This window comes from Chrysochloris asiatica, unplaced genomic scaffold (genome assembly GCF_000296735.1).
Source record: "Chrysochloris asiatica unplaced genomic scaffold, ChrAsi1.0 scaffold00318, whole genome shotgun sequence".
NCBI classification, from domain to species: Eukaryota; Metazoa; Chordata; class Mammalia; order Afrosoricida; family Chrysochloridae; genus Chrysochloris; species Chrysochloris asiatica.
Genome location: NW_006408836.1, coordinates 2,971,386 through 2,986,713, shown reverse-complemented (window position 1 = coordinate 2,986,713; position 15,328 = coordinate 2,971,386). Strand labels below are relative to the sequence as shown.

At 36.7% G+C, this 15,328-nt stretch overlaps 1 protein-coding gene across 1 annotated transcript in view; it reads left to right on the top strand.

Annotated features, from left to right (window-relative positions):
• LOC102819479 (A disintegrin and metalloproteinase with thrombospondin motifs 6-like) overlaps positions 1 to 15,328 on the top strand; it is a 530,326-nt gene that overhangs the window by 193,237 nt on the left and 321,761 nt on the right. The window contains exon 7 of the mRNA XM_006875298.1: positions 12,820 to 12,863. Coding sequence (XP_006875360.1) covers positions 12,820 to 12,863 — 44 coding nt within the window. The remainder of the gene's footprint in view (positions 1 to 12,819; positions 12,864 to 15,328) is intronic.

The following is a 15,328-nucleotide window of genomic DNA, read 5'->3' as shown; positions in this document are numbered from 1 at the left end:
GCTACGGAGGATATTTTGTTGTTGTTGTTGTTGTTGTTAAGTGCTGTCCAGTCGATTCTGACACATAGCGACCCTGTAGAGGGTTTCCAAGGAGCAGCTGGTGAGCTTGAACCACCAACTTTGCAGTTCAAATGACTTTGCAGTCTGACGCATTAGCCCACAGCACCACACCAGGACTCCACAGGAGGGTATTGGAATTATTACATTTATTCCTTTAAAAGACAATTTATTTACTCCCTTAAAATGTATTTTAAGGTGATGAATTTAGTATACGATAAAATCTGACTCTTAACCTTGGAGACTTAAAAATCTGATCATCAGTTTACAAAACACATCTTCAGAGACAAACTAACAGTAATTGAGCTCTTGAAGCTGATGTATATGAAGCCAAAATACCAATTCATTAATTTACAATGAAAAATATAAATGTCAATGGCCTAGAATACACAAACTAGCATAAGCAGCATTTTTCCTTCATGTGGTTGTTGTTGTTGTTAAGTGTCATCCAGTCGGGTCCAACTCACAGCAACCCTATATAGGGTTTCTGAGGAGTAGCTGTAAGGTTTGACTGCCAACCTTGTGGTTTAAAGTCCAATGCTGATTATAGTGATGCCCCAGAAATGTGGTTAAACTATATGAAAATCTTAATCATAACTGAAGGCTATCTAATAATTTTACAATGAGAAATGCTAACATCCTGGGGATCAGAGACCCACAAAACTCTGTCATTTTTTTGTTGTTGTTGTTCTTCCTTTTTTTCTTAAATTGTATCCTTTGACTATACAAGGATAGTACAAGAGGGCTTCAAAAAGTTCATGTAAAATGGAATTGAGAGAGAATGGAATTTTTTCACCAACTTTTTGAAGCTCCATCATATTTGGGAGTAAGGTGAGGCTTACATAAGTAACTAGTATAAAGCAACAGTGGGAAACATGTGAACATTGCTATAATTTGAAGAAGGATGTATCTAAACTGAGCTGAAACAATGTTTAGAACTTTGCAGTAGAAATGAGAAGAGGATGTTATCACATGGACCAACGTGTGGTACTGGCTACAGTACAAGGACACATGTAGGGAGAAGTAGAGATAATTCTAGAAAAGTAAATTGGAGGTAGATTATAAGAGGTCTTGAGCTCCAAGCTAAGGTGTTCAGACTTTAGTACTCATTTGAGTTTTAAGTGGGAGAATAGCATGGCAGAGCTATGCTCTTGGAATTGTAAGCTATCTACAAGGGGACTTAAAAAAAAATGTTGAAAAATTCCATTATCTTTTCATTCCATTTTCCCACAACTTTCTTGAAGTCTTCTTGTATGAAGTAGAGTTTGATAAAATATGTTTGTGTTCATTCAAAAAAAAAAAAAAAAAGGTAATTAAGGCTATCAGTTGTTGTTGTTAAGTGTCATCGAGTTGGTGCCAACCCATAGGGACACTGTATAGGGTTTTTGAGGAGCGGCTGGTGAGTTTGAACCACTGGCCTTGCAGTTCAAACTGATTTTGCAATCCAGGGTGCACAGGACTCTAATTGTTGTTGTTGTTAGGTGCCATTGAGTCGGTACTGACTCATAGCGACCTTATGCACAGCAAAATGAAACACTGTCATGTTTGAGTCCATCGATGCTGCCACTTGGCCAATCCATCTCATTGGGAGTTTTCCTCCTTTTCTCCACCTTACCAAACATAATATTCTTCTCCAGTGACCGGTCCCTCCTGACAATATGTCCAAAGTATGAGAGACAAAGTTTGGCCATCTTGGCCTCCAAGGAGCACTCTGGCTGCTCTTCTTCCAGAACGGATCTATTGGTACTTTTGGCAGCCCATGGCACTTTCCATATTCTCCTCCAACACTATAACTCAAAAGCATCAATTCTTCTGCGGTCTTCCTTATTCACTGTTCAGCTTTCACATGCATATGAGTTTATTGAAAATACTATGGCTTGATTCAGGTGAACCTTAGTCCTCAAGCTGACATCTTTGCTCTTCAATACTTTACAAACGTTTAAAACGTCTTCTGCAGCAGATTTGCCTGAAGCAATATGTCGTTTGATTTTTTGACTGCTGCTTCCATGATTGTTGATAGTTGATCCAAGAAATGAAGTCCTTGACAACTTCAATCTTTTCTCCGTTGATAAGAATGTTGTTTATTGTTCCAGTGGTAAGGATTTTTGTTTTCTTTACATTGAGATGTAATCCATACCGAAGGCTGTGCTCTTTGATCTTCATCAGTAAATGTTTTGAGTCCTCTTCACTTTCAGCAAACAAGTTTATATCATCTGCATATTGCAGGTTGTTAATGAGTCTTCCTCCAATCCTGATGCCACATTTTTCTTCATATAACCCAGCTTCTCGGATGATTTGCTCAGCATACAGGTTGAATAAGTATGGTGAAAGAATACAACCTTGTCACACACCCTTCTTAATTTTAAACTATTCAGTGTTCCTTTTCTATTGTGTGGATCATGACAAGCTGTGGACAACATTGAGAAGTATGAGTATTCTGGAACACTTAATTGTGCTCATGAGGAATCTGTACCTGGACCAAGAGGCAATTATTCAAACCAAACATGGGACCACTGAATGGTTTAAAAGTAAGAAATGACTCCAATTAGAGAGTTATAAATATTGTTCCAACCTAAAGTGTGGATACAGCTTCACTGAGGAAAGAGTATCTAGCTCATGTTGATTGAATAGATGTGAAAGAATAAAGGAAAAGGAGGAAACAAAAATGAAAGACCAGAATGACCAGAGCTCAGGCCAATGCATTGTACTCTAGTGGTATCAAAGAGTAAAACATTTTCTCTTTCTGGTGATACCTAATTTAACTTTTGCTGATTTTAGAAATGTGTCTTAGCTCCTTAGGGTGAAGGGTTATGTTAATCTTATTCATGTTTATCCTACCTTTAATATTTGACAACCTCTTAGTAAATATTTGTTGAAAAATAGATAATTCTTTAATTCAAATTATATGGAAGAATTAATAAATTTATAGAAATTTTTGTCTATTTCATTATCTCATTCACCCAGGCAGCACTGTGTAATATATATATTTTTGAAATTTTTGTTTTCCTGAAAGACACACAAGAACTTCATTATTCAACTGGATTTTAATAACTTAAAAATAACTTTCTTTCTTTTAACTGTTGACAAGTGTATCAGAAAGTGGAATTATGGAGGTGTAAGATGGTACATGTTTTCTAAGGGTAAGGTTTTTGATGGGCAATACTTCTGTAGACATCAAACATGAAGTGCATTGTGCTAGTGGTTGGAATACAATAGATATCAATAGTATTTCCAGTCTGGTAAGAAAGACACATATAAAATTATGAATGTGTTGGGAGTTATAAAGGAAAAGTTTAGCGTCCTCTGAGAGTGTTTCATTGGAGAACCATTCTAGTCAAGGAAGATTTTTTTGGCTAGCAATCTGAAAGGATAATAGGCGTTAGCTTACCAAAGAGGGTACATGTGGGTGAAAAGTGTTCCAGGTAGAGGAAATAGCAAGGTTAAATGTCCTGAAATAGGAGGGAAAATAGTGTGCTCAGGAAACCAAAAGCAGGCAACTATAGTTGAGATTGAACAGAGAGGGAGACAGAAGTGAACATAAATCTAGAGAAGTGAGCAGGAGCTTGTTGTGCAATATGAATGGAAATTCTCAAATTTGTTTCCTCAGTAAATAATTTTCATAAGCTAATGAATGCCATTAAGATTAAGGTATATGAATATTATCAAAGATGCAACCTGTGAAATAAGTTACATAAACCTAACTTGCTTAATTAGCCTTATAATAATTTTCATAAAGAGTTCAGTATGCATACTCACCTACACTGGGTTAAAATAATTTTTCTTTACATTATTTTATTATACTTGTCTTTATAATTGAAGTCAGTTTTAGAGTGCTGCTGCTTCAGAATCTTGGCAAAAAGTAGAAAAGAGCTATGCCATCCTCACTTGACTTTGATTGTCACCTCTAAGAGAACTAAATGAGACAGCATAGTACATTGGGCATTCAATTCATGTGAGCCTATAACCCAGCATTAAACCAATGAGACTCAAAGTCTAACTTTCAATTCATGCCATATTCAAAACCGAGCCATTAAAAACCCTTGTTTACAATGATTGCTTCCTTAATTAGAATGGAATATTGTTTTGTGGTTCTAATAAAAAAAAATTTATTTTTATAAGGAGGTGGTGGCAATGGTGGCAGTGGTGGTTGTGGTTGTGTACTGCCAAGTCAATTCCAACTCAGCAACCCTGTAGAGGGTTTTTGAGACTGTAAATCTTTATGGGAAAAGAAAGTCTTATCCTTCTCTGGGGAGTAATTGGTAGACTTGAATTGCTGACCTTGCGGTTAGCAGCCTAACACGTAACTCACTATGTCACTTTGTAACACCACCTTACAAGGGTTCCTTCCTTGTAAGGTAGTGTTATATTTTGCAAACCATATTATTTCATGAGTTTCTTCTGGTACCCATGCTTAGCCAAAAGTGATTGGTAGAGTAAAGAGTTAAAATATCCACAGTTGAAAGGATACCAATTTTATAATCTAAGATTTTCAACTTTTCTCTCTAGTTTTGATCTTGTTAAATCAGTTCAACCTCATGTGAATTTAGAGTAAGGGAGTGACAACATAAACATTCAACTATTTATCCAAAAGTGGAAATCTGATTTTCTTTAAATAGTAGCCTTTCTGTAAATTCCATAAGATCATATTTCTTAGTTATTTTTAATGTGCCATGATACCTTTGATAGTCTTCTGTGAAAAGATAGCAAAAAAGATAGACTAGCGGGAATGGGTTGTTTTTCTATCCAAGCTCTTTAATTGTGAATCCAGAGAACCTTTTCTAATCATATTTCATCTTTTCCCTCACTTCTTGGGATTCCAGTGTATTTAGTGTAGGCTGGAGTTTAAGCCAGAGGCCTAACCTTGGGGGGCTCCTACCACATCTAGATTTAGTACATTAAGTGACTCGTGTAGAGTCAGGGTACCAGAAGAGTAGCTGGTGGGTTTGAACCGCCAACTTTGCAATTAGCAGTCCAGTGCTTATCCTACAGTTCCACATCAGGATTTAGTATAGAAGGAATTTAGTACAGAGGAGACTGATTTGTATAAAAGGTACTGAGAGGAAGGACCTTCTATTCCCCATTCTCCCTTTCTTCAATTTGTACTGCTGTGAGACAAGTCCTGAAAGTATACTAATAATATATTTGAGATAAAAGTCTTACAGTGATGTGATTCAGGTCTGGAAAATAATAAGGTAAAAGCATCCTATCAGAAAGAAGCTGATAGGACAGAGAAAATCATTGTCAAGTAAATTTGAGAAAGTTAGGTACTTGCATTTTATATTAATGATATTGTCCTATGATTTCCGCCTTCCATTGGGTCACCTAGATAAGTGGGTGTTTCCAGTGACAAGTCAGTTTATTGAAAGATTTCAATTTGTATTCCATCAATTTCCAGAGCCTTGTTCTTTCCCAATGCCTTTAGTACAGTTTGGACTATTGACTCTTGATCATATGCCACCTCTTGAAATGGTTGAACATCGACTATTTCTTTTGGTACAGTGACTGTGTATTCCTTCTATCTTCTTTTGATGCTTTCTGCATCGTTCAATATTTTGCCCACAGAATCCTTCAGTATTGCACATCAAGGCTTGAAGTTTTTCTTCAGTTCCCTCAGCTTGAGAAATGCTTGCTGAGCATGTTCTTCCTTGCGGTTTTCTAACTTCAGATCTTTGCACATTTTGTTATAATATTTGACATTGTTTTCTTGAACTGCCTTTTGAAATTCTATTCATCTTTTTTTACCTCTGTGTTTCTTCCATCCTCTTTAGCACGTCTATGCTGGAAAGCAAATTTCAGAGTCTCTTTTGACATTCATTTTGGTCTTTTCTTTTTTCATTGACTTCTCAATGATCTTTTGCTTTCTTTCTGTATGATGTTTTTGATGTCAACCCACAAGTTTTCTGGTTTTTGGTCATTAGCATCTAATACATCAAATCTGTTCTTGAGGTGATCTCTAAATTCAGGTGGGAGATGTTGAAAGTCATATTTTCACTCTTGAAGACTTGTTTTAATTTTGTTCCGCTTCAGCCTGAACTTGCATATGAGCAACTAATGCTCTGTTCCACAGTCTGTCCCTGACCTTGTTTGGTTGATGATATGGAGCTCTTCCAGCATCTCCTTCCATAAGTGTAGTAAATTTGATTTCTGTGTATTCCATCTGGTGAAGTCCATTTATATAATAATCTTTTATGTTGTTTAAAAAAGTTATTTGTAATGAAGAAGTCATTGGTCTTGCAAAATTCTATTCCAGCATCATTTCTGTCACCATGGCCATATTTTCCAACAACTAATTTATCCTCTTTATTTCCAACTGTTGCACTCCAATTATCAGTAATTATCAATTTATCTTGATTGCATGTTTTGTCAATTTCAGGCTGAAGTTGGTAGAATTTTTTGATTTCATCATCACTGGCTTTAGTGGTTGGTGCATAAATTTGAATAATAGGTGCATAAACTGGTCTTCCTTGTTTGTTGTCGTTGTCAGGTGCCATCGAGTCGGAACCGACTCATAGCGACCCCATGCACAGCAGAACAAAACAATGTCCGATCCTGGGCCAACCTCACTACTGCTTCCACACTTGAGTCCATCAATGATGCCACCTGGCCAATCCATCTCGTTAGAGGTCTTCCTCTTTTTTTCTGACCCTCCACCTTACCCAGCATGACATCCTTCTCCAACGATTGTTTCCTCTGGACAATATGTCCAAAGTATGAGAGATGAAGCTTAGCCATCCTGGCCTCCAAGGAGCACTCGAGCTGCACTTCTTCCAAACAGATCTATTGGTTCTTTTGGCAGTCCATGGCACTTTCATTATTCTCCTCCAACACCACAACTCAAAGGCATCAATTCTTCTACGATCTTCCTTATTCACTGTCCAGCTTTCGCATCCATATGAGGCTATTGAAAACACAATGGCCTGGGTCAGGCGCACCTTAGTCCTCAAGCTGACATCTCTGTTCTTCAATACTTTAAAAAGTTCCTGTGCAGCAGATTTGCCCAGTGCAATACGTCGTCTGATCTCTTGACTGCTGCTTCCATGAGTGTTGATAGTTGATCCAAGAAGAATGAAGTCCTTGACAACTTCAATCTTTTCTCCATTGATAAGAATGTTGTTTATTGGTCCAGTGGTGAGGATTTTTGTTTTCTTGACATTGAGATGTAATCCATATCGAAGGCTGTGCTCTTTGATCTTCATAAGTAAATGTTTCAAGTCCTCTTCACTTTCAGCGATCAAGGTTGTATCATCTGCATATCGCAGGTTGTTAATTAGTCTTCCTCCAATCCTGATGCCACGTTTTTCTTCGTAGAACCCAGCTTCTCGTATTATTTGCTCAGCATACAGGTTGAATAAGTATGGTGAAAGAATACAACCTTGTCGCACACCTTTCCCAATTTTAAAACATTCAGTGTTCCCATGTTCTGTTTGAACAACTGCTTCTTGGTCTAGGTACAAATTTCTTAGAAGTATAATTAAGTGTTCCGGAATACTCATACTTCTCAATGTTGTCCATAGCTTGTCATGATCCACACAATCGAAAGCCTTTGCGTAGTCAATAAAGCACAGGTAAACATCCTTCTGATATTCTCTGCTTTCAGCCAAGATCCATCGGACATCAGCAATGATATCTCTCTTTCCACGGCCTCTTCTGAATCCAGCTTGAACCTCTGGAATTTCACTGTCAATGTATGATTGTAGCCGTTTCTGTATTACCTTTAGCAAAACTTTACTCACTTGAGATACCAAAGAGATTGTCTGATGATTTCCGCATTCTATTGGGTCACCTCTCTTTGGAATGGGCATAAACATTGATCTCTTCCAATCAGTCGGCCAGACAGTTGTCTTCCAAATTTCTTGGCAGAGATGAGTGAGTGCCTCCTGTGCCGCCTCACTTTCTTGAAAGATTTCAATTTTTATTCCATCAATTCCTGGTGCCTTGTTCTTTGCCACTTCTTTCAATGCACTTTGGACTTCGTCTCTGAGTATCATTGGCTCTTGTTCATATGGTATCTCTTGAGATGGTTGAACATTAAGCATTTCCTTTTGGTACAATGATTCTGTGTATTCCGTCCATCTTTTCTTGATGCATTCTTGTAGTTGTATGGATATCATCTTATTACATACAGTGTTGTACTTCAAGACATACCTTGAAGTGTTCTTTTTGATAATGAGTATGATGCCATTCCTCTTTATTTTGTGATTCCCATCATAGTAAACCATGAGATTATCAGCTCACTAATGCCTAGGATATCAATGTTTATGCGTTCCATTTCTTTTTTGGCAAGTTACAATTATCCTAGATTCATACTTCATACATGCTATGTTCCAATTATTAATGGATATTTGCAGTTATTTCCCCTCATTTTGAGTAATGTCCTGTCAGCAGATGAGGGTCCTGAAAGCATTAATCCACTGACGTTATCACAGTCAACTCCACTTTGAGGAGGCCGCTCTTTCCCAGTAGTGTTTTGAGTGAACCTGAGGGACTCATCTTCCAGTACTATATCTGACAGTAGTCTGTGCTATTTATCATGCTTAAATATTCAATATTCTGGTGCTGTCTGACAGTGTTTCACTAGTATTCATAAGGTTTTCAGTGGCTAACCATTAGAAAGTAGTCCACTTTTCCTTCTTCTGAATCTTAGTCTGGAAGCTCACCTGAAACCTGTCCACTGTGGATGACCCTGCCAGCAGTCAAAATACTGGTGGCATAGCTTCTAGCATCATAGCAACAAGTAAACCACTACAGTGCGAATGAGTTTAGATGGCACCCAAGCATGCCAAATTTGCATCAGGGGAGGAGAACATCTAAATACATCTCTAGGGATTACATACTAATTGGACAGCCATGTTGATATGCCATATAGGAGGTACAGAGAGCAAGTAGGGCAAGGGACAATGAAAGGGTTCGATAAAAGATAAAAAGAAGTAATACAAATGGAGGGTCCCCTGCAGTAAGATAGAGTTCTGGAAAAAAAAAAAAAAAAAAAGATAGAGTTCTGGGTTTCTTCAGCCGGCCATCATCTACCCTTAAAGCACATATTCTATCTGTGTCCATTGTTGTTTTTTGCAGTTAAGTACCTTCTAGTCAGTTATGATTCATAGCGACCCTGTATAGGGTTTCCAAGGTGTGGCTGGTAGATTTGCACAGTCAACCTTGTGGTTAGCAATCCAGTGCTTATCCTCTGGCTTCACAGCAGGACTCCATTGTTGTTATTGTTATCATAGCGACCTTGCATAGGGTTTCAAAGGAACGTCTGGTGAGTTTGAACCTCTGACCTATCTGCTATCTTAAAGATTAACAGTCTCAGAAAACTATGCAGGTTTGTTATGAGTCTGTACCGACTCCATAGCACATAACTCCCACCATTATATTGTATTTTATCCTTTAAACAAATTTTATTAAACATTCGGGCTATATATTCTGTCATGAGTAATGTTCACTATTTAATCTGATTAGCCAAGTTGATCTTCACTGCCAAATAGTTAGCTAAGTCAGACTTAGTATCTGTCAATAAGTCTGATGTAATTTTTTTAGATCAAATTAATCTGCTCGTATGCTCCTTTATGGCAACCATCTCACTTACAGATTTTTAATTATCTATGCAGATAGGATGTTGTTAAGTTCCATCAAGCTAGTTCAGACTCACAGTGATCCTATATAGGGTTTCTGAGGAGCGGCTGGTGAGTTTGAACCGTCAGTAAATAGAAGCACCAATAACCAGCCATATTGGAAGAAAAGGCACAAAACATTGCCAGATAAAGTATGTTCTATCTCTTCAGTTTTTCTTGTTTTGCTCCTAAGGTGTCATCCCTGAGGAACAACGTAATCTTGAGTTATCTCCTTGCTGTATATTTTATGCTCTGGATATTTTTATACAATGGGCAATGCAACATTATAAAGTTTGGGATGGGTAAGAGGTATGCTTTATTTTTGTACAGTAGGAATAGGATAATTTTGGGAAGGGAGAGAGGAAAGGATAACTGGTAGATTATTAGGAAGGTGCATTATTAAGAAGAAAGCTTTAGGAAAAGGTACATATGGAAGTTGAGGATCTGATAATAGGCTTCCTTTAAACTTCTATGAGGGAGCTTCAGAAAGTTCATGGAAAATTCCGTTGTCTTTCAATTCAATTTTTTTCCAGGAACTTTTTGAAACCCCTCATATATCAGCATTACCATGAAAGTCTGTGCTTATGTTATATTGAATACTGCCAGTATGGGTTGTGACTATGGAATGACATTGGAATAACGTACTGTGATCATAAGATAAATTGATGTGGCACACAGAATATATTTTTGGTGCTCTGGTGAGCACACCGATTACTACACTGAATGGTTTAAAATTAAGAAAGGTGTGCAACAAGGTTGTATATTTTCACCATACTTATTCAAACTGTATGCTGAGCAAATAATCCAAGAAGCTGGGTTATATGAAGAAAAAAGTGGCACCAAGATTGGAGGAAGATTCATTAACAACCTGTGATATGCAGATGATACAACCTTAAAATATTTACTGATGAAGATCAAAGAGCACAGCCTTCAGTATGGATTACATCTCAATGTAAAGAAAACAAAGACCCTCACCACTGGAACAATAAACAACATTCTTATCAATGGAGCAAAGATTGAAGTTGTCAAGGACTTCATTCTTCTTGGATCAACTATCAACACTCATGGAAGCAGCAGTCAAGAAATCAAATGACGTATTGCATTAGGCAAATCAGCTGCACAAGACCTTTTTAAAGTGTTGAAGAGCCAAGATGTCAGCTTGAGGATTAAGGTGCACCTGACGCAAGTCACGGTATTTTCAATAACCTCATATGCATGTGAAAGCTGGGCAGTGAATAAGGAAGACTGTAGAAGAATGGATGCTTTTGAGTTATGGAGTTGGAGGAGAATATTGAAAGTGCCATGGGCTGCCCATAGAACCAACAGATCTGTGTTGGAAGAAGTGCAGCTCAAGTGCTCCTTGGAGGCCAGGATGGCCAAAGTTCATCTCTCATACTTTGGTCATATTGTCAGGAGGGACCAGTCGCTGGAGAAGGATATCATGTTTGGTAGGGTGGAGGGTCAGAGAAAGAGAGGAAGACCCCTAGCAAGATGGATTGGCCAAGTGGCAGCATCAATGGGCCAAAGTGTGGCAACAATAGTGAGGTTGGCCCAGGATCGGGCAATTTTGTTCTGCTGTGCATAAGGTTGCTATGAGTCAGTACCGACTTGATGGCACCTAACAACAACAACAATGTAGGCCATCGCTCATGTGACTCTGTGCTTGATGGATTAAAAGCTGCCCTGGGATGAGCCATCTCCATGATCAATTCTGTACTGTATTACTGTGGTCCATAGGGTTTTCACTGGCTGGTTTTTTGAAGCAGATCATCAGGCCTTTCTTCCTAGCGTATTTTCTGCTGAAATCTATTCAGTATCATAACAATATGTAAACCTCAACTGACAGAGAGGTACTGGCTGCACTTTAGGTGTATTGACTGGGAATCATATGCCAACACACTCTTACATATCTTATATTTCTAGACTGTTTGAGGCAGTGCAATCAGGTGACTTAGCAATTGTAAGAGAAGAAAGAAAGGGGGTAAGAATAAGAAAAGGTTATACAAAAGAAAAAGAGAATTGCTGCCTTCAAATTTAAAATGAGCAAGATGAAGAGTTTGAAATACAAAAGATAGGAAAATCTCCAGGTATTTATTGAGTTTAGTAATACAATGGTATGGCTGGTTGTAACATCTGTTTCTTGAAACTGCATTTTGGTCTGTTGATTGATGGATAAGAGTTGTTTATCACCTACTCCAGTAACATTGATGAACCATTATTTACATACAATAAAGAACATTTCTATAAATTAGATTTTCCTATAACTGGTGAATTTTTTAACTGAAAAACTTTTCATTTTGAACATAATATGCAAATAAAACATTTCTGCCTTTAAACATTTTTTACTCTGAATAATTTTGGTTTCACAAATTAGTTCACAAGGATGCTATAAAATGCTTTGAATAAATGTATCAATATTGACTTAGCATTATAAATGCAATATATATGTATATATATTTTCTTTTAAAAATTTTTATTGTAATTGAATGAAGGTGTAATATATTTTTAAATATGCAAACTTACTGTATGGGATCCATCTTTTGTATTTAGTTAACAAAGTACAACATTAGAATTTGTCTGATGAGCATTAGAAGGACTTTCTACAAGGCAGTTTAACTGTTTGCAGATTCACTTAAATACACGATATTAAATTTATTCCCATTATTGCACTACCTTATTATGATGATGATTATTTAACAAGAATCCATATTAGAGATGAAGTTCTGTATAGCACAGGAGTAGAAAATACAGTCTGTGACTATAACAAATATTCCAGCAAAGAAGCTGGGAATAAAAAGCCGTTGGTTACCTTCCTGTAGAAGTAGTAGCAATCTGAGTACAAGTGATTCTAGTTTCAAAACTGTATGGTAGATGGTTTTATGGAACTTGCAACTAAAAAAAATGCACTTTAACATTTCTTTCTTACTGGCAGGTGTCCCACTGGCTTGCAGCCAGAGGCTGTGAGCATAGTGCAGCTGGAGGTGTCCCCCAGAGCGCTGGAAATGCCAACACTCCAGCTGGCTGCTCATAATTGCACCAATTGTGGTCTGACAACCAGAGCACCAAGAAAGCAGTGTGATGAATATACAACAATATTTTACAAATCTGATAGGGTTACAAATTTCATGTCTCTTTTTTTTCTCCCCCATAGATATGATATCTGCACTTATAAAAATAAGCCCTGTGGAACACTGGGTAAGTTATTTTTTATAAAGGAAGAAGAGTTTAGAGCATATATTTGGACTAATAGCTCTTATTTTCTTTATTTAATTGGTCATTTTTCTTTCTGGTACATCTGAAATTACCAATATAAATCATTAAACCTAACCCTGTGGATGTATCATTTGCTAGGAAATATGTATGTTGTTGTTGTCAAATGCTGTCAAGTTGGTGGGACTCATAGCAACTCTGTATAGGGTTTCCAAGGAATGGGTGGTGGATTTGAACTTCTGACCCTATGAGTTGCAGTTCAGTGCTTATCCTACAGTACCACACCAGGAAATACATATGTATTATGTGAATTTAATTGGTTTTTAATTAAATAAACTAATTTATGATTCAAGATCATCAAGCAATAATTATAAATCAAAAGTTGTCACTCATTTTCATATAATGCATTTCTGTAATATATTTCCAAAAATATCAAGAAGTTTGAAAACAAATGAAAGCAACTAGCATTTTCAAATCCAGGCTAAAAAAATACAATAACCCTTTGCTGTCGAATGGATTCTCACTAATAGCAACCTGGTGGGACAGAGTAGCTGCCCCGTAGGGTTCCTAAGGCTGTAATCAACATGAGTAGACTGCCACATCTTTCTCCCATGGGGCAGCTGGTGGGATGAAACCACTGACCTTTTAATTAGCAACTAAGTGCTTAACCAGTGTGCCATCAGGGCTTCTTAGAAAAGGGAAAGTGGGGTAGCTTTGGGACTCCTTAAGAGGAGGCAACAGGAACATAATTCTTTTAGTATGATTTTGTGGAAAAAGTATCCCCCATAAAGTTAGGTTTTTACAGCACCAAACGACAAACAAAAAAAGATAATTATATGAAATATTATAACCAGAGGTAGAGAGAAGGGAAAGGATTATCTTTCTTGTGTACCCCAAATATAATTTATGTTACAAAGCATTTGTGTAGTATTCTAAAAAAAATATCTAAGGCCCATTTTGTTATATGGCTTAGTCTATTGGTGGGAAAAAATGGTAACTTTCCAGTAGATTAAACAAATTTAGCAACGGGTTATTATAAAAAACAGAAACTGTTTACTTATTGTAAATTCTTTGCTTATCTAGCTGAGAGAGTTCACATAATAAAGAATTGATTTCCAGTGTTTTAGGCTAATAGGACTAGAATAATCCAATGGAAGGGGCCATAAACCAGAAACTCAGAACTTTTGAGTTTTGAGATTTGAGAGTTTCAGTGCATTACCTTGTACAATGTATTTAAGCTCCTTGTTCCTCAATTTTAAAATCTAAAAAATATGACTAGTATTTGCCTCGACACTGCAGGGATATTGTTAAAATTAAGACAGAAAATATAAGTATTTAGTATACAAGTTACCATAAAAATAAGTTTGTTTTTATTTAAGGTAGAAATTATCTGTACTGTTTGGTTTGCAGTCTCAAAAACTGTTCAATTTCTGTAAACATTTTCAAAATGGTTAAGCAATTTTAAATACAATAAATACAAAGCCTCAAACCAAGTACACATATAAGCAACAACTTGCATTTTTTCTAGTGGGAATACATATATACTTTTTATATGTGTAAATATGTGTATACCACCACCCAGTTAAGATAGATTGGCACAGTGGCAGCAACTATGGGCTCAAGAATAGTAGCAATTGTAAGATGGTGAAGGTCTGGGCATTGTTTCCTTCTATTGTCCATAAAGTTGTTATGAATCCGAACCTACTTGATGGCAGTTAACAACAACAAACCACCCAGTTGCCATCAAATCAATTCTGGCAACCCCTTGTGTGCCAGAATAGAACTGTGTTTCAAAGGGTTTTCAGCAACTGATTTTTCAGAAGTCAGTCGCTAAATCTCTCTTCTGAGATAACCTCTTGGTGGACTCAAATCGCGAAACTTTTGGTTAACAATTGAGATTGTTAACTGTTTATACTACCCAGATACCCAGAGGCATCTTAGACTAACGACTCGATGATCTATTCTGAAATATCATCCACTGACAAAAATCCTCTGGGACACAATTACGCTTTGACACAAACTTTTTGAAGCCCCCTCATTATAGACTCTGACACAATGTATTCAGTTCAACTCTGCTTTTTATGTGTCAAATATTTATGTTGAGATATGTTATTTATTGTAACAAATGAAAGCATCAAAGTTATGTCTTTACAGCACCAAACGACAAACAAAAAAAGATAATTTTATGAAATATTACATAAAATTATACAACTGCCTACTACTTTCATTGTCACATTGACAGAGGCACTTTGAATAACTTCCCTACCCTTTTACTTTTTTTGCTTTTTATCACAATAATCAGTTCCAACTTGCACTATATCAATTTCTAGAATAAATACATTCATAGTTGGGTACATTTCAATGAATTTTCAAACTCAACATAAATTATCTTTTCAAGTGATAAAAATTAAAATTAGATTTTATACTCTTAGTCAAAACTGAATGAAAAA